Below are 18,014 nucleotides of genomic sequence, written 5' to 3'. Positions count from 1 at the left end.
TTACACTAAAACTCTAACCTAACCCCTTACCCTAAAACCCTAACCTAACTCCTTACCCTAAAACCCTTACACCTTACCCTAAACCCTAACCTACCCCCTTAACATAACCCCTTACCCTAAAACCCTAACCTAACCCCTTTCCCTAAAACCCTTAACCTTAACTCTTTCTCTAAACCCCTAACTTTACACCTTACACTAAAATCACACCCCCACCTTAAAACCCAGTATGACTGAGCCACTAATTGAGCCAGCTGTGCTGAAGTAGGGCTATCCTGAAAACCTGGCCTGTTTGCGGCCTTCGAGGACTGGAGTTGTGCAGGCCTGTCCTACAGTATGTTGGGGTCCGGGTGTAGGGTTGCCAGGTGGCTTCTCAAAAAATACTGGACACAACGGTGAAAAACATGGCGCGCTCGAAAAGTCGGTGGGGAGGTATTTATTTATAAATTCTCAGGCCGTTATGTAATTTTTTCTAAATTTCACTCCAAGTTTGCACCAATTTACACTATTTCATATTCTATTTAGTTAAAAAAAAATCTGGGGAGAGGTTTGGGGATTGAGCGCCCTCCCCGCATTTTTTACGAAATAGAATATGAAATATTGTAAATTGGTGCATATGTGGAGTGAAATTTAGAAAAAAAAATGACATAATGGATCAGATCATTTAAAAATAACATACCTGCCGTCATACATGCGCGCTATACTGATCTCTCCCACTACTTCCAAGATTGTTGCAACCCCCCTCATCCTCTCCCCCTCATCTTCTCAAACCACCACCCCTCCTCCTTCCTCAGCATCACTCTCTCCACCACCTTCCTCACCTTCACCCCCCTCCTCCTCCTCACCTCACCTTCACCCCCTCTTCCCACCCCCTCTCCCCCATCCTCCTCCCTCCTCCCCCTTCCTCCTCCCTCCTCCCCCTTCCTCCCTCCTCCCCCTTCCTCCCTCCTCTTCCCCCCTCCTCCTCCTTCATCCACCTCCTTCCTCACCTTCACCCCCCTCCACCTCCTCCCTCACCTACACCCCCACTCCCACCCCCTCTTCCCCCCTTCCTCCTCCCCCTTCCACCCTCCTCCCCTTCCTCCCTCCTCCCCCTTCCTCCCCCCTCCCCCTCCTCCTCCCACCTCCTCCTCCTCACCCCCCTCCTCCCTCTCCCCCCTTCTCCCCCTATCCCCCCTTTCCTCCCCCCCTTCCTCCCCCCTCCCCTCCTCCCCCCTTCCTCCCCTCTCCCCCCTCCCCCCCTCTTCCCCCTTCATCCCCTCGCCCCCACCTTCATCCTCTCTCCCCCCCTTCATCCCCTCCTCCCCCCTTCATCCCCTCCTCTCCCTTTCCTCCCTTCCTCCCCCTTCCACCCCCCCTTCCTCCCCCTTCCTCCCCCCTTCCTCCTCCCCCTTCCTCCCCCCTCCCCCTTCCTCCCCCCCTTCCTCCTCCCCCCTGCCCCCTTCCTCCCCCTCCTCCTCCTTCCTCCCCCTCCTCCTCCTTCTCCCCCTCCTCCTCCTTCCTCCCCCCCTCCTCCCCCTCCTCCCCCATTTCTCCCCTCTCCCCCCCTTCCTCCTCCCCTTCCTCCTCCCCCCTGCCCCCTTCCTCCCCCTCCTCCTCCTTCCTCCCCCCCCTCCTCCCCCCTTTCTCCCCTCTCCCCCTTCCTCCCCCCTCCCCCCTTGCTCCCCCCTCCCCCCTTCCTCCCTTCCTCCCCCATCCCCTCTTTCTCCCCTCTCCCCCTTCCTCCACATCCCCTCTTTCTCCCCTCTCCCCCTTCCTCCCCCCTTCCTCCCCCCCTCCCCCTTCCTCCCCTTTTCCTCCCCTCTCGGCCCCTTCCTCCCCTCCTCCCCCTTCCTCCCCTCCTCCCCCTTCCTCCCCTCCTCCCCCTTCCTCCCCTCCACCCCCTTCCTCCCCCCTTCCTCCCCTCCTCCCCCCTCCCCCTCCCCTCCTTCCCCTCCTCCCCCTCCCTCCTCCCCCCTACCCCTCCCTCCTCCCCCCTCCCTCCCCTCCCTCCTCCCCCCCTCCCTCCTCCCCCCTCCCTCCCCTCCCCTCCTCCCCCTCCCTCCCCTCCTCCCCCCTCCTCCCCCCTTTCTCCCCCCCCTCCCCCTTCCTCCCCTCCTCCCCCCTACCCCCCTCCCCCCTCCTCCCCTCCACCCCCTTCCTCCCCCCTTCCTCCCCTCCTCCCCCCTCCCCCTCCCCTCCTCCCCCTCCTCCCCCTCCCTCCTCCCCCTCCTCCCCCTCCCTCCTCCCCCCTCCCTCCTCCCCCCTCCCTCCCCTCTCCTCCTCCCCCTCCCTCCTCCCCCTCCCTCCTCCCCCCTCCCTCCCCTCCCCTCCTCCCCCTCCCTCCCCTCCTCCCCCCTCCTCCCCCCTTCCTCCCCCCTTCCTCCCCCTTCCTCCTCTTCCTCACCTTTACCCACCAGGAGAAGGAGTGGCTCAGTGAATAAAGACACTGACTGGCACTGAATTTACAGCAGGGGAGCCTGGTTCAATTCCTGGCGTCAGCTTCTTGTGACCTCGAGCAAGTCACTTTATCTCCCTGTGCATCAGCACCTAAAACATAGATTGTAAGCTCGATGGGGCAGGGACCTGTGTCTCCAAAATGTCTCTGTAAAGTGCTGTGTACAACTAGCAGCGCTATACAAGAACATGTTGTTGTTGTTGTTGTTATTATTATTATTAGTAGTATTTTTATTATTATAATAACTTTAGTAGCCACTAGAGGGAGCTGAAGGATTAGAAATGAACAATCTGAAGCTTTAACACTAGACACAATTGCAGGACATCTTGACACATTCGCCTGGTGTCATGAATAGACATGGCGGATTTTCCGCCTAAATCCGAATCCGCGGCAGACTGGTCGGTTCCTCTGTGCCGTGTATTTCCGAGGAATAGTCTTTAAAAGCAGATTCCCTTTTTTTCTATTACTGAAAATCAGTTTGACGGATTCGTAATCCAAATCTGCAAACGAAATCTGAATCCATCAAATTAATTATAATAGGGGGAGTATATATATATTCCTTAACGTTTCGGCTCCCAACAGAGCCTTTATTAAGAGCTCTTGTGCTTTTGATAAAGGCTCCGTTGGGAGCTGAAACATTGAGGAATAAATGTCACCTTTGGATCTTGGAGTGCCTGTCCTGTTTTCTTCTATCAGATGTGCTGCCTTACTAACACCTGGATGTTTTGCACCCTACTACCACCTGTATCTACACATACGCGAGTGCCTGGTTTTCTGGACTGGTAAATATATATAATCCGTTCTCTGATTTTTTTTTTTAATTCGGAGAATCTGAGCCCCATGGAGGGATCTTAAAAAATCCCGGGTTAAAGTGGATGAAATCTGACTTTGGATTTCGGCGTGTAGATCGGATTTGGATGAAAAGCCCCGGGGAAATGCACGGATCAGAGTCAGACAGCTTCTCTAGTCATGAAGCCGAGATGCAGGACATCTCATCCAATCTAACCGTAACCATCATTCAAGTCAATGGCAGTTACCGGCATATACGATACGTGGTACAATGGCCCACACTGCGGCATCATAACACGTGGCCATTACTGCTAAGGGCAAGCTCACTGTTTAGTTTCCTTGCATCTTCTTGTGTCTTCCTGTACCTTCTTATGGCCTTTAGGGCAGCAGCTGTTGGGGGATAAGTGCCGGTAACTTTGCCAGACGGGGCTCTATGGTCGGTAAAGCCCAGAGATGGCTTGGAGTGGCGAGTGGACAGGGCTCATTAATGCGTGACTTCCTGGTGCCGTTCTCAATAAGCGGCCGGGCCGTTGCCTGGCTTGAGTGGGTGTTGTGGGCCATGGTTGGAGTACAGTATCATTGGCCTTTACTCTTGGTTGAGCCCTCTGGAAGGGTTGGCACTTATTGGGTTACATGATGTATTTAAATAATACCTGCAGCCTTTGCACCTCCAGATCTTTGTTTGTGTTTATTTATTGTACATATTGTGTATAATTATGTGGCTATGTAAATAAAATAGATAGTCCACAGCTCCAATGTTGCAAAAAAGACACAGTTTATTGTGTTATTACAGCGATGGCTTTATATATACATAGCAGCTGCTACTTTGTTTCCGGATGTCTGTAATATCACTGAATAAACTGTAAGGGGCCTATGCTATAAATGTTCATAAGTCACTTATCGAGTACTTATCGGCAAAAATGCCTACTGCTATTCAGAAAGCCTCGATAAGTGGGCGATAAAAGAGTGAATCGCCGAAAATTTGAGCCTTCAAAAAATTGCCGGGTAAGCGGCGATAAGCCACTTATCGGCAGGTTCTGAAACTCGTGCAATTCTAGTAGCCTCCATTAGCTTATTGAGGCTAACCGTGGCTCTAGAATGGCGAGTTTCTCCCAAAATCCTCACGACAGGAAAAGTTGGCAGGAAGGTGGTGAGAAGCTGTTGAGAAGCGGCGAGACAGGACTTAGAAAAAAAAAATGCTTTTTTCCCTACATCGGATTGAGTCTCTGGAGCTGATACACATTAATATCTGCACCGGAGACCCCCGGCATGAATCCCATGCAATAAAAATGCTTTTACAGTCAACTTTATTACCTTAGCAGCTAACCGCTAAGGCAATGAAGGGGCTAACCCCTCCTTTTACCCACCAATGGCCAAATACCCCTTCACCCACCCCCACTACCCACAATAAACACCAAAACCCACCTCCTCTATCCCCACATGATTGATACCAGAGGCCGTGATTGTCCGTTTATTATTGTGTATTTTTGGTCTTCATGCTTTTTGATTAGGGTGACCAAAAAATGTGCAATACAGTGAAATAAATACACCCCCTCCCCCCAACATATACAGTAAAGTAATGGGCAAAATAACTATTATCCAGATATGGATAATAGTGCATTTGCCCATTATAAATTAAATGAAGGTGACCATTGACTTCTTTAGTGGCTTATCATGCCCATATTAAATAGGTATGATGTACCACTATGCCAAACAATGGGTACAGGGTGGGTGGGGTGGGTGGTTAGGCCTCCCGGGTGGGTAGCAGGGGAGGGGGGTTAACCCCTTAATTTCTATAGCGGTTATTAACCGCCAAGGTGATTAAGGGGTTGCGGGGCATTAGATTGTATTTTTTCATGTATTCTTGCTGGCATCAGAGGACATGGACCTGGAGTATGCTGACGAGGACATCCTTCATGATGGCAGGGGTAAGTAAAAAGGTTTTTTACTTTATTTATGCTGACTGGCTAATGTTTTATTTTATAATGGGCAAATGAGCTATTATCCATATCTGGATAATAGTAATTTCCCCCATTACTGTACTGTATGTGTGTTGCGGGGGAAGGGGGTGTATTTATTTCAGTGTATTGTAAAAAAAATTTGGCCTCAGGATTGGTACCGCGACCTGCGGGGACCATTTGAGAACCCCTGGACACCCGCGGGGACTACTCGAGGGCCCACAGACACCCCCGGGGACCACCTGAGGACCCCCGGACATGTGGGTGCAGAGGAAGTGGGTATTAGTGTTGTTGTGTTTTTAATATTTATTGTGGGTAGCAGCTGTTTTAATATAAATGTTAATACTAGTGTATGAGCAGGGTGTCTCAGGAGCAGAACCGCGTAGATTAAATGTCCCGCGTCACGTGACCGTGGGAATAAAATGCATAGGAGATACCGGCACCCCATAACGAGACCTCTATCTCGGGAAGCAGGGGGTCCCCGAACCACAAATCAACGCGGTTCTGCTCCGGAGACCCCGTGCTCATCTACACTCGTAATAAAATTTATATTAAAAAAACATTAATTTCGGGCGAAATTTGCGCAGGGAGAGGCGGCTCTTTCTGAGCAGCTCTCTCTGCAGCTAAAATATATAGTACACGCTGATGCGTGTTCGGGCGCGCGCTCAGTTTTGTGCGTCCATGAGGCATACACGTTTAGTTGATATAGCGCAAGCGGTAGTATGTGTGGCTACGGAGAGTGGCTCTGATGTCACAGCGTCAGGCTGCGCTGTGATTGGCTAGCAGCACGAAAATAAAAATTTCTTGTATTTTCACTGATCTTCTGCGCCAACGCTCACGGCCGTACACGCGTCTGAAGTTTAGCAACTGCAGGCTCATACCCTGCAATTATCATTGACGTGCACACGCACGGTAGCGCACGCGCACGCACACTATATTACAGCCCTTAGGCCTTTTCAGAGAGGTGATTATCACGCTGCCGGCTACTCGCCTGTTTTCGGAATTTTGCTATCACAGGTAATCAAGGCTTTCTGAATACCGTGATAGCAACACTCCAAAAAGTGGGGTGGGGAGAGAGGGTACTTGGCGTATACTGAGTGTGAGGGAATTTCACAGGTAAGGGGCAGTGAGAGGAAAAGGTTTGAGGCGAGATGGAAGAAACTGTTGTTACATATGCCACATCTCTGCTCCAAAGGAAAATGGGGGTGTTGTGCACACCAACAAAGAGATGCAATGGAATGAAATCAAAACAGACATTTAATGACTAAAAACAGTCACAAAAATCCAACGTTTCGGTGCTGGCCACCTTCATCAGAGGTAATCATCATCCCTGATGAAGGTGGTCAGCACCGAAACATTGAATTTTTGAGACTGTTTTTAGTCATTAAATGACTGTTTTGAATTCATTCCATTGCATCTCTTTTTTGGTGTGCATGGCACCCCCATTTTCCATTAATGCTAGTACCTCGACTAGGTGCCCTGCCTGTAGCACCCATGCTTTTTATTGCTCTCTCTTTTACAGTATGTCCCCTTGTATTAGGGGCATCCCAAGTTGCATGTTCTTGATTCCCTCCTTTATGTTTGATACAACTCTGCTCCAAACACAGTTGACACATTGACCTGGATACATCAAACATTTTCCCCAAAAAGCATTATTTTTATGGTGCAATACATCAACGTTGCACCACTACAGATATCACATTTTTCACAGCGACCGATAAAAATGTTACAGTTTTAGTCATGTTGATGCCATACATCAAGTTCTAATATTCATCGGAACCGCGGTACCACCAGTAAATACGACATTTTGTTATCCCCTACTCAAGGCTGGTGTTAGCACTATCTTCTCTTTGTATATAATGGCCAATATACCGTACATATTAACCCCGTTGTAGCCCAAATGGCCAGTTTGTGAGTAGTTTCCATGACAAGCTGAACACTAAGGGCTACCAAGGGGTTAATATTAATATTCAACTACACTACCTGTCCCCCTTGGCTACCTCAATGGCAAGTAAAGCTTTGCAATAGTTTACTAACCACTAAGCTAAATAATGGGTTAACCCCTACCACCACCATCTGCCTGGGGGCCTAACCACCGTCCCTGGGGCAACTACCCCCATCATCCACCCCCTCACCCCCTCCAACAAACCTAGCCCCCCACCCTCTAGACTAATAGCCAATAGCCCTATTAGTCAAATGTGGCTAATAGAGATTTTGTTCATTCCAAGAACCCCAAAAGTCAGGTATAAAAAAAAATACATTACAAATAATAATAAAAAAAAATGTACAACATAAACCCATTGATTGTCACTGTGGCTACATAGGCCCTCTCATTGAGTCCTAGATAGCCACATTGGTAATCAATGTTGACCTGTAATAAAAATGGGGTTACTTACCCCCACCCTGGATGCCTCATGGAACTAATCCAATAAAGGGCCAATACCAAATCTCCACAAAGTAATCCAAAGCCGATAGCATAAACAAAAACCTAATCATTAAAAATTATCTAAAGCCCAATAGTCTATTTGTAATCCAAGGCCATCCATAGCCTGCAATGTGGGGCCTCAACTTGACTCGAAGCCCTTGATCCTCTGTTGTTTGAAGAATCTTCTTGGGTGATATTTCTTGTCTTCTTTTTTTTCTTCTTAAAACCTGTCTTCTTTCTTTATTTGCATTCTTCAGCACCGGATGTGACCTTGTTGAAGACTTCCTGTCTTCTGCGAGCGCACAAGTCTTTTACAGGATGCCTGAGCCATCGCAGATGATGTCACTCGAACACATGGTACATCAACCAATCAGCTGGCTTGATGTACCATGTTATTCCCTCTCTTTAAGATTACATGACAGATTTGGCTAACCAACCAATCTCTGTTGGAGCTTTCTGCCTGATCAGCCCCTGGAAAACGAACATTTTTCCGTGACATTTTTTGTCATCAACAGAGCCACTAGTATGCAGCGCCCATGACGGGGCCAAGGACATGCTAGGTATTTCATCATAAATACACTGAAAATGTTAAGTAAGTAGGTGATCCAATAATATCCTTTACTTAATAAAGTGTTCTAAGTATTGTAAAAGGATTAATACATGCACCCCAATAACCATGTAATGGTGAAAGGCAATGTCCCCCCAAAGCAATGCATGTTACTCTTGCTCTATTATCTCAGTAACAGTTTGGGAGATTTTGATTCACTTGTAGAGATGGACGAACAAGTCCAAATCCATTCCTGGAAATTTCCCGAGATTTCCATGCAAAACCTATTCCGCGGTGTAAAATCCAAAGACGGATTGTTCCAGTTTCAATCTGCACTCATTAATCCAACATCGCCATTACATACAGCCCGCTGGTGGATTGTAACAATACATTCCACATTTGGATTACTGGATCTGCAGATTGGATTCTTAAAATCCATCAGCGAATAGCGGCATGTGTTGTCAATAAAAACCGAAAATCCGCAAAAGGCGAATCACCCTTTTTGAGATTGATCCGCGGAAATCCGCTGACTAAAGGAACCAGACGATCCCCGACGGATCCAAATCCGCCCCCCCCAAAAAATCACCCAACTCTAGTTATTTGTGCATTCACTTTATATATTGAATAGTGACTAATGGGCTAGGACAGCCCCCTCTTATTATTCGTTGTGCACAGTACCTGTCACTAAACCAGTATTATAGCAGAGAGCTTGGTACAGTACATATTTCCCGGATGGGTTTTTGATCTTGGGTTTGTGTCAAAACATCAAGGTCATTTCCAGCAATGTTCACTGATTTGGCATTTATGGCTAAATGGTCAATTGTTCAGCTTGTGTCTTACACTATAAATATTCTCCCTTTCACTGCATCCAACATTTCCCCCAAGTTTAAGGTTGCCTAATCCTCTCTGGCTAATTAACTCCATCAAATCTACATGAAACCTCATTAAAAAAAAAAGAAGAACTTCTTACACTACTAAAAGGAAAACAAATATTCTGCATGTAACCCAGGGCTGGGCAACTCCAGTCCTCAAGGGCCACCAACAGGTCAGGTTTTCAGGATTTCCCCGCTTCAGCAGAGGTGGCTCAATCAGTGGCTCAATCTTGAGTCACTGATTGAGCCACCTGTACTGAAGCAGGGATATCCTGAAAGCCTGACCTGTTGGTGGCCCTTAAGGACTGGAATTGCCCACTCTTGATGTAAACGCGAAAACATCTGTGTTGATCGATTATTGCGTGCTACAAACGACTTCACGTTATGTGCTATTTTAAACTACACTCAAGTAGTCTTTGTCTATGTTTAATTTTTTTTATTTTGCATTTTACACGTTCAGTCTTTTCACGTGAGTCTTTATCTATCACTGGACGTGGGAAATTAGTTTAGTTCAATAACATTTCTGCATTTAAATTTGATTTCTCTATGAACAGCAGCAATAAAGTTAGTCAAAAGACAGATGTGTACCTTGAGAAGCCAGATGGTGGTGCTAAAAGATTAGAAATGACAATTTAGCAGGTTAGTGGTTGTCTTGTATAAAGAAAACAAAACATGCAACCATTTCCTGCATTCTAAACAAAGTAGTATCCCTTCCAGACTGTTTATCTGGCTATTAATGCCATAAATGTTAATGGACCACAGTGTTTTGCCGGATCGGTTTCAGTGAGTCATATGGACAATGGTTATTTGAATGAAACAATAAGACTCTTGCTAACGTCCCTGGCACGTTACGGGGACATGGTGACATATTTCAGTTGTAATGTTTAATATGCTATTTGCAATATTATTTTGCAGCAATCAATCATGTATAAAACATGCTCTGCTGAGTTACTGCTGCTGGAAGACCCTACATAGCGATGCTAGAGGACAGAATAGCAAATGATTGACAGACCACATGTCATTAGTGCAGTAGACTGGATTAATAAATCTCAATATGGTTGTGGTTTTCTCTAGTAGCTGTGCAAGACGAACACAGTCATTGTGTCAGATCAGCAATGAGGAAGATTAAGAAGATAAGTAAGTAGAAGCAAAGCTTACAGAAGATGTGCGCTATGTGACAATAATATAAAAGGAGCAGCGTAGGGTAATGCCACTGCCTTTTGAAGTAGGCCAAATGAATCTGTTAGACTGTTGTATATACAAGTAAATGGTTGACCCGATTTTTTCCCCCTCTTTGCTGATTGACTGATTTGCTGAGGTGGTGCACTGGTTCTAGATGCAGTATGCTGGTTCTTCACCGCTATCCAAGGTGCTGAAGACACTTGCTGATTCTAGTAGTGATGTTTTCTTCTAGTTTAAGGGCCTTCCACAACAGTCTAGTTCAGTGTTTTTCAACCAGGGTTATAAGGAACCACTGGGTTCCCCAGGCAATCTTAAAGGGTTTCCTGTTTTCAGGTCTATTGAAAATTGTACCAAATGCAGACGAATTTACAATGCATCTGATCTCAGACACACTATTAGAGAGGGTTGGGGTTCCGTACAATGTATCTGATCTCAGACACGCTATTAGAGAGGGTCGTGGTTCCTTACAATGCATCTGATCTCAGACGCGCTATTAGAGAGGGTTGGGATTCCTTACAATGGACCACAGTGTTTTGCCGGATCGGTTTCAGTGAGTCATATGGACAATGGTTATTTGAATGAAACAATAAGACTCTTGCTAACGTCCCTGGCACGTTACGGGGACATGGTGACATATTCCAGTTGTAATGTTTAATACGCTATTTCCAATATTATTTTGCAGCAATCAGTCATGTATAAAACATGCTCTGCTGAGTTACTGCTGCTGGAAGACCCTACATAGCGATGCTAGAGGACAGAATAGCAAATGATTGACAGACCACATGTCATTAGTGCAGTAGACTGGATAAATAAATCTCAATATGGTTGTGGATTTCTCTAGTAGCTGTGCAAGACGAACACAGTCATTGTGTCAGATCAGCAATGAGGAAGATTAAGAAGATTAGTAAGCAGAAGCAAAGCTTACAGAAGATGTGCGCTATGTGACAATAATATAAAAGGAGCAGCGTAGGGTAATGCCACTGCCTTTTGAATTAGGTCAAATTAATCTGTTAGACTGTTGTATATACAAGTAAATGGTTGACCCGATTTTTTCCCCTCTTTGCTGATTGACTGATTTGCTGAGGTGGGGCATTGGTTCTAGATGCAGTATGCTGGTTCTTCACCGCTATCCAAGGTGCTGAAGACACTTGCTGATTCTAGTAGTGATCCTTTCCTCTAGTGTAGGGGCCTTCCATAACCGTCTAGTTAAGTGTTTTTCAACCGGGGTTGCAAGGAACCGCTGGGTTCCCCATGCAACCTTAAAGGGTTTCCTGTTTTCAGATCATTTGAAAATTGTACCAAATACAGACGAATTTACAATGCATCTGATCTCAGACACACTATTAGAGAGGGTTGGGGATCCTTACAATGCATCTGATCTCAGACACACTATTAGAGAGTATTGCGGTTCTTTACAATGAATCTGATCTCAGACACGCTATTAGAGAGGGTCGGGGTGCAGCAGAATATTACAATATAATTATAGGGTTCCGTAACCAAATATGGGTAAAAAAAACACTGGACTAGTTTGATGGGATATCTTTTAGCAATGCACAGTGAAGATTGTACTAACTTCCCCTGGGTGCCAGATTTGAATTATTAATACCAATGGTAAGAAGTAACTCTGACAGTAATATTTGGCACTTGCCTAACCCTTTTGAATGTGATCCTTCTCATTTTTTGTATCCAACCCTTTCGCTGTCAGAATGGCCAGCAATGCATTGCAGGTGGTTTAGGGGTACACACTGCACCCTAAACATATAGGAAATCTCCCTGCATGTTTTATTTCACATTTTCTTTTAAGCATGTTGAAGTAGTGAATGTTTAAGAGAAGTATAACAGGAAGGCTCCATGTGGCCACTTTAATGATGGAGTTGCTCAGTAGCAAAGGAACTAAAAACAATGACACTGAGTCTGAATCAGGGGAACCTGATTCGATTCTTCGTGTCAGCTTCTTGTGCAAGTCACTATCTCCTTGTGTCTCAGGCACCAATAATATAGATTGTAAGCTCTGTTGGGCAGAGATTCACTGAGCCTCCAAAATGTTATGTGTAGGGCTGAGTACACTGTGAGCACTATATAAGGAAAAAAGAATAGTTATATCTTATATATTTATGGTAATGGAGGTTCCAGGAATCCTAGGCATCCATGTGATTTCACATAACGTTCAGCTATCCGTAGATGACAGGAAGATACAATTATACTAAGAGATCTAGCAGCATAGATACTTCTAACACTAGGGACAGTGTACATCACTGCTAAATGAACTTCGTCTGAAATGAAAACTTTATTTTGAAATCTTATAGTTTAAAACACCTCCTCCTGCTGTTACACATGGTGCGGGTCACAGAAGGGGACGACAGAGAGATGCAGTACACATTGATATTATTATTAATATTATATTATATGGGATATAGTCCTGTGAAACGGTAAATTGGAACCAATGGGCACCAATATCAAGCTGAATTTAAACAAAATCAGGACCTACAATATACCTTCAGATATTTACGTTATTTAACCCTTTGAGGGACACATAACTGCCGTGTCATCGGGTCTGGCACTCCAGAGGTCCCATAACTCAGTGGCTACATCATGGACTTCCAGCACGATATCTAGGAGAGATTCCGTGCTCCGTGTTCTGTGCTCCTGCAGAGTGATAAACACAATGTAGCCAGCAGAGGAACACTGGGAGGAGGACAGATCTTTCATTCCCGTCACGAGGGACACCGCCATCACGTGATCGTGGTGGGACAGAGTTGGCACTCTGGTTCCGCTGCACCTCTGGCACACAAAGGGTTAAGGAGCTGGGACCGCCTGCTTTCTTTCTGCTTGTATATAACAGCGCTCTGGCACATGCTTTTATCCTCAGGGGGGCCAGTTTAAAAAAAGTTGTACAGTATTTATACTCTGCTCAACAGAGACCAAGAAATCTGATGAACAGTGAAACTTCAGAGCAGTTTCAAGGATTTACAGTGAAGTTTCCCTCTTCCTTTTACAGATAATTCTAATAGTATGATATGGACACGTTATTAATAACCCTTCCCTCTGTACACATGGCCATCAATACATAATAAAGACTAAAGATGTGTGAAATTGTCCCAACTGGGCTTGCAACACCTTTAACAAGTTTTATATTCTACCAAGATTTGCGAGGCTAAAAAAATCGGGAAATTAGTCATAGATGCTGCAGGAAAAATGTTACAACTCTGAAATAGGGCTTTTGTTCTACCTGTCTCCACCTCATCCCCCCTCCGATCCCTATTTCAGGGTCTGCATCAATGACGGGTACTTTCACGAAATAAACAAAATGTTAGTATGGTTCATAAAGTGCTGTGAAAAGGTTGCACATCTCCAATAAAGACGGGGCTATTCAGTGACTCTCCAGTAAGGATCAATGCTATCGATCTACTTAAAGAGTTGTCAGTAGCCGGACATACACCGGGAAATGTCTGTCTATTCTGTGTTACAGGGAAGGACAGCAGTCTCCAGAACAGTGGCAGAAGATGTACGGAAGATGCTCTGGCAACGAGGTCTACCACATTAAGATGGAAGAAAGCATCTTCTTCGCTGAATACGAAGGCAAAAGCTTCACATACGCCTCATTCCACGCCCATAAAAAGTATGGAACCTGTTTCTAGCAGCGTTAAAGTCTTAAACCCGCTTACAAACTGTACTTCTCAATACGGTGAAAGCTTGGTGGAGATGTACAAACAAAAACAGAAAGGCCAGCGCAACATACAAAATGACACAGCATATAGTACAATAGTGTTGAAAGCTTGGTGGAGATACTTGCCACATTATATAGGGGGGAATAGCAGTTGGTTTTGAGATATTCCATTTTCTGCTTTCGTTAACAAATGTAAGACTTTAGTACAGAGGTGGCCAACTCCAGCTCACAAGTGACACCAACAGGTATATCACAGTTGGCTGAGTCTCACACACTACCTATCTGGGAGTTATGCTAATGTATATGCAAAGTATATTTAAATGAGTCCCTTCCCTAATGTCATGAAAGGATTTCAATACCAACTATATGGAGTTCATAATAAGCCTAAGGCACAAACCTAATGACTGAAATGGTGTCAAACCCAACTGGACTACAACCAACAACCACTGCTTTTCTAGGCCCCAGCTCTAGCAGTGTGAGCTAAACCAGCTGATAGGTTGCAATGCACACTGTCCACTAACAGCATACTTCCAAGGGATATCTATTTTGTTGATTGTAATTTGGAACCTTGAAAGGACTTCTAGCACAAAGTAATATTATGTACTGAGGACTACTAGTTACTGAGGCCAGGTTACATTAAATAAAAGATAAATAGAACATGGGCAACCTCGCTTTACTGGGTTAGAAGAAAATGGCTGCCACCTCTGTTTCTCTGGGGATTACACAGTTATAACTGCAGTTTATCAAGCAAGCACTATTATTATAATTTTTACTCAAATATTCTTGGTAGTATCTGGATGTTATATATTTTCATCTTATTATACCAGATCTGTGCATAATTGGGGGTCCTTTCTAATTCTTTTTAATTGTATATGTATTAAAAGTTACATTATCCAGGACATTATACATCTCTAAGTGGTATTTTACCAACTTGGAGTATTTATGAGTACGCCTCCTCTAAAGGATTGCCTTTTCTCTCTCTTCATATTCTAATAGAGATTAAATAAAACATGGTTTCTGGCAAACACAATTAAAACAAGGGGAGTCACAGCTGACAGTGGTGCATGTTATCAATTGGTTTAGCTCACACTGCTAGAGCTGTGGTTTAGAAAAGCAGTGGTTGTGAGTTCTAGTCCTGTTGGTTCTGACAACATTCCAGTTGTTAGGTTGGTGCCTTAGGTGTATTATTAATTCTATGTACAGTAGTTGGTATGGAAATTCTGTTAGAAAGTATGGGATGGGACTCATTTAAATATACTTTGTATAGCAATTAGCATACCTCTCATACCTATATATATATGTCCCTCTATGTAAATTATGGAGATATGCTTGTGCTGAAAAAGGTGCACACTCGAGGTACCTGACTGAGAGGTATGCTAATTGCTATACAAAGTATATTTAAATGAGTCCCATCCCATACTTTCTAACAGAATTTCCATACCAACTACTGTACATAGAATTAATAATACACCTAAGGCACCAACCTAACAACTGGAATGTTGTCAGAACCAACAGGACTAGAACTCACAACCACTGCTTTTCTAAACCACAGCTCTAGCAGTGTGAGCTAAACCAATTGATATATATATATATATATATGCACACACACAACTCTTGACTGCTAACAAAAATGCGAAAGGTATTACTCTCTTTTTATTTTATATACTTGTCTGAAATAAAGTAATTTGAATTTATACGAAATCTTCACTGGCACTAATGGGCACTAATGTGTGCAGCACAAAAGATCTATGTTTTTTTTTTGCCCCTATATGTTTAGATTATGTAAGTGCTAATATTTTTGTCTCTCCTAGGTTTGGTGTCTGCCTGACTGGTGTTAGGAGGGAAGATAACAAGAACATCTTGCTGAACCCGGGCCCGAGGTACATCATGAGCTCCACTGATACCTGCTTTTATATCCATGTCACGAAGGAGGAAAACTCTGCATTCAAGAAGCAGGAGCAGCTTGAAAAGTTAAGCAAATGCAAGTCCACCTACCATGGACCTTCAAGATTACCAGTGCACAGTATAATTGCCAGTATGGGTAGGTATACATACTTTAGGTGCATTTCCCCCAATATTATTCTTATTCGCATATATTTATATTGCACGAACATATTCCTTAGCACAGTACAATAGGTTTGAAAGACTAAAACAATAAAATAACAAACATTAACAAACATTGTTAAATTACAGTAGATAAGGAGGAACCTGCCTCAAGAAGCTTACTATCTATGAGGAAGGATAAGTGGACACGTACGTTATGGTACAGGGGGATTGGAAGGTTTGTGTGTGTCGGAGAGCTGCGTGTTATATGAAGGAGTTGGTGTTGGGGAAGCAGTAAGTGGGAGTGTGCGGGAGGTAGAGCTGTGAGAGCAGGTAATGTGTGAGGGAGTTGGGGAAGCAGTAAGTGGGAGTGTGAAGAGGTAGAGCTGTGAGAGCAGGTAATGTGTGAGGGAGTTAGTGTTGGGGAAGCAGTAAGTGGGATTATGCGGAGGTAGAGCTGTGAGAGCAGGTAATGTGTGAGGGAGTTGGTGTTGGGGAAGCAGTAAGTGGCAGTGTGCGGAGGTGGAGCTGTATGAGCAGGTAATGTGTGAGGGAGTTGGTGTTGGTGAAGCAGTAAGTGGGAGTGTGTGGAGGTAGAGCTGTGAGAGCAGGTAATGTGTGAGGGAGTTGGTGTTGGGGAAGCAGTAAGTGGGAGTGTGCAGTGATAGAGCTGTATGAGCAGGTAATGTGTGAGGGAGTTGGTGTTGGGGAAGCAGTAAGTGGGAGTGTGCGGAGATAGAGCTGTATGAGCAGGTAATGTGTGAGGGAGTTGGTGTTGGGGAAGCAGTAAGTGGGAGTGTGTGGAGGTAGAGCTGTGAGAGCAGGTAATGTGTGAGGGAGTTGGTGTTGGGGAAGCAGTAAGTGGGAGTGTGTGGAGGTAGAGCTGTGAGAGCAGGTAATGTGTGAGGGAGTTGGTGTTGGGGAAGCAGTAAGTGGGATTATGCGGAGGTAGAGCTGTGAGAGCAGGTAATGTGTGAGGGAGTTGGTGTTGGGGAAGCAATAAGTGGGAGTGTGTGGAGGTAGAGCTGTGGGAGCAGGTAATGTGTGAGGGAGTTGGGGAAGCAGTAAGTGGCAGTGTGCGGAGGTGGAGCTGTATGAGCAGGTAATGTGTGAGTGAGTTGGTGTTGGTGAAGCAGTAAGTGGGAGTGTGTGGAGGTAGAGCTGTGAGAGCAGGTAATGTGTGAGGGAGTTGGTGTTGGGGAAGCAGTAAGTGGGAGTGTGCAGTGATAGAGCTGTATGAGCAGGTAATGTGTGAGGGAGTTGTAGTTGGGGAAGCAGTAAGTGGGAGTGTGCGGAGATAGAGCTGTATGAGCAGGTAATGTGTGAGGGAGTTGGTGTTGGGGAAGCAGTAAGTGGGAGTGTGTGGAGGTAGAGCTGTGAGAGCAGGTAATGTGTGAGGGAGTTGGGGAAGCAGTAAGTGGGAGTGTGCGGAGGTAGAGCTGTGAGAGCAGGTAATGTGTGAGGGAGTTTGTGTTGGGGAAGCAGTAAGTGGGATTATGCGGAGGTAGAGCTGTGAGAGCAGGTAATGTGTGGGGGAGTTGGTGTTGGGGAAGCAATAAGAGGGAGTGTGTGGAGGTAGAGCTGTGGGAGCAGGTAATGTGTGAGGGAGTTGGGGAAGCAGTAAGTGGGAGTGTGAGGAGGTAGAGCTGTGAGAGCAGGTAATGTGTGAGGGAGTTGGTGTTGGGGAAGCAGTAAGTGGGAGTGTGAGGAGGTAGAGCTGTGAGAGCAGGTAATGTGTGAGGGAGTTGGTGTTGGGGAAGCAGTAAGTGGGAGTGTGCAGAGGTAGAGCTGTGAGAGCAGGTAATGTGTGAGGGAGTTGGTGTTGGGGAAGCAGTAAGTGGGAGTGTGCAGGGATAGAGCTGTATGAGTAGGTAATGTGTGAGGGAGTTGGTGTTGGGGAATAGTCAATTTTTCAAAGATAGTCAATTTTTGCCAATACTAGCAAGGAAAAACAAAGACGGCTAAAAACCAAAAGTGATAAATAAATATTTTAAATAGCTGATAAATAGTTTATAATAGTATAATTAAAATTAATTTAATATGGATATTAGGTTCTCTATAATAATAGAAAACAATAGTCAGCTGGGGGCACTCAAT

At 45.2% G+C, this 18,014-nt stretch overlaps 1 protein-coding gene across 4 annotated transcripts in view; it reads left to right on the top strand.

Annotated features, from left to right (window-relative positions):
* Positions 1–18,014, top strand: part of KCNT2 (potassium sodium-activated channel subfamily T member 2) — a 391,255-nt gene that overhangs the window by 274,774 nt on the left and 98,467 nt on the right. For all 4 annotated transcript variants that reach the window (XM_075616937.1, XM_075616935.1, XM_075616938.1 and 1 more), the window contains exons 15-16: positions 13,677–13,826; positions 15,686–15,915. In XM_075616937.1, the coding sequence (XP_075473052.1) occupies positions 13,677–13,826; positions 15,686–15,915 (380 nt within the window). The remainder of the gene's footprint in view (positions 1–13,676; positions 13,827–15,685; positions 15,916–18,014) is intronic.

This window comes from Ascaphus truei, chromosome 10 (genome assembly GCF_040206685.1).
Source record: "Ascaphus truei isolate aAscTru1 chromosome 10, aAscTru1.hap1, whole genome shotgun sequence".
Classification (NCBI taxonomy): domain Eukaryota; kingdom Metazoa; phylum Chordata; class Amphibia; order Anura; family Ascaphidae; genus Ascaphus; species Ascaphus truei.
The sequence above is the reverse complement of the archived record's forward strand: the minus strand, read 5'-3'. Positions and strand labels throughout refer to the sequence as shown.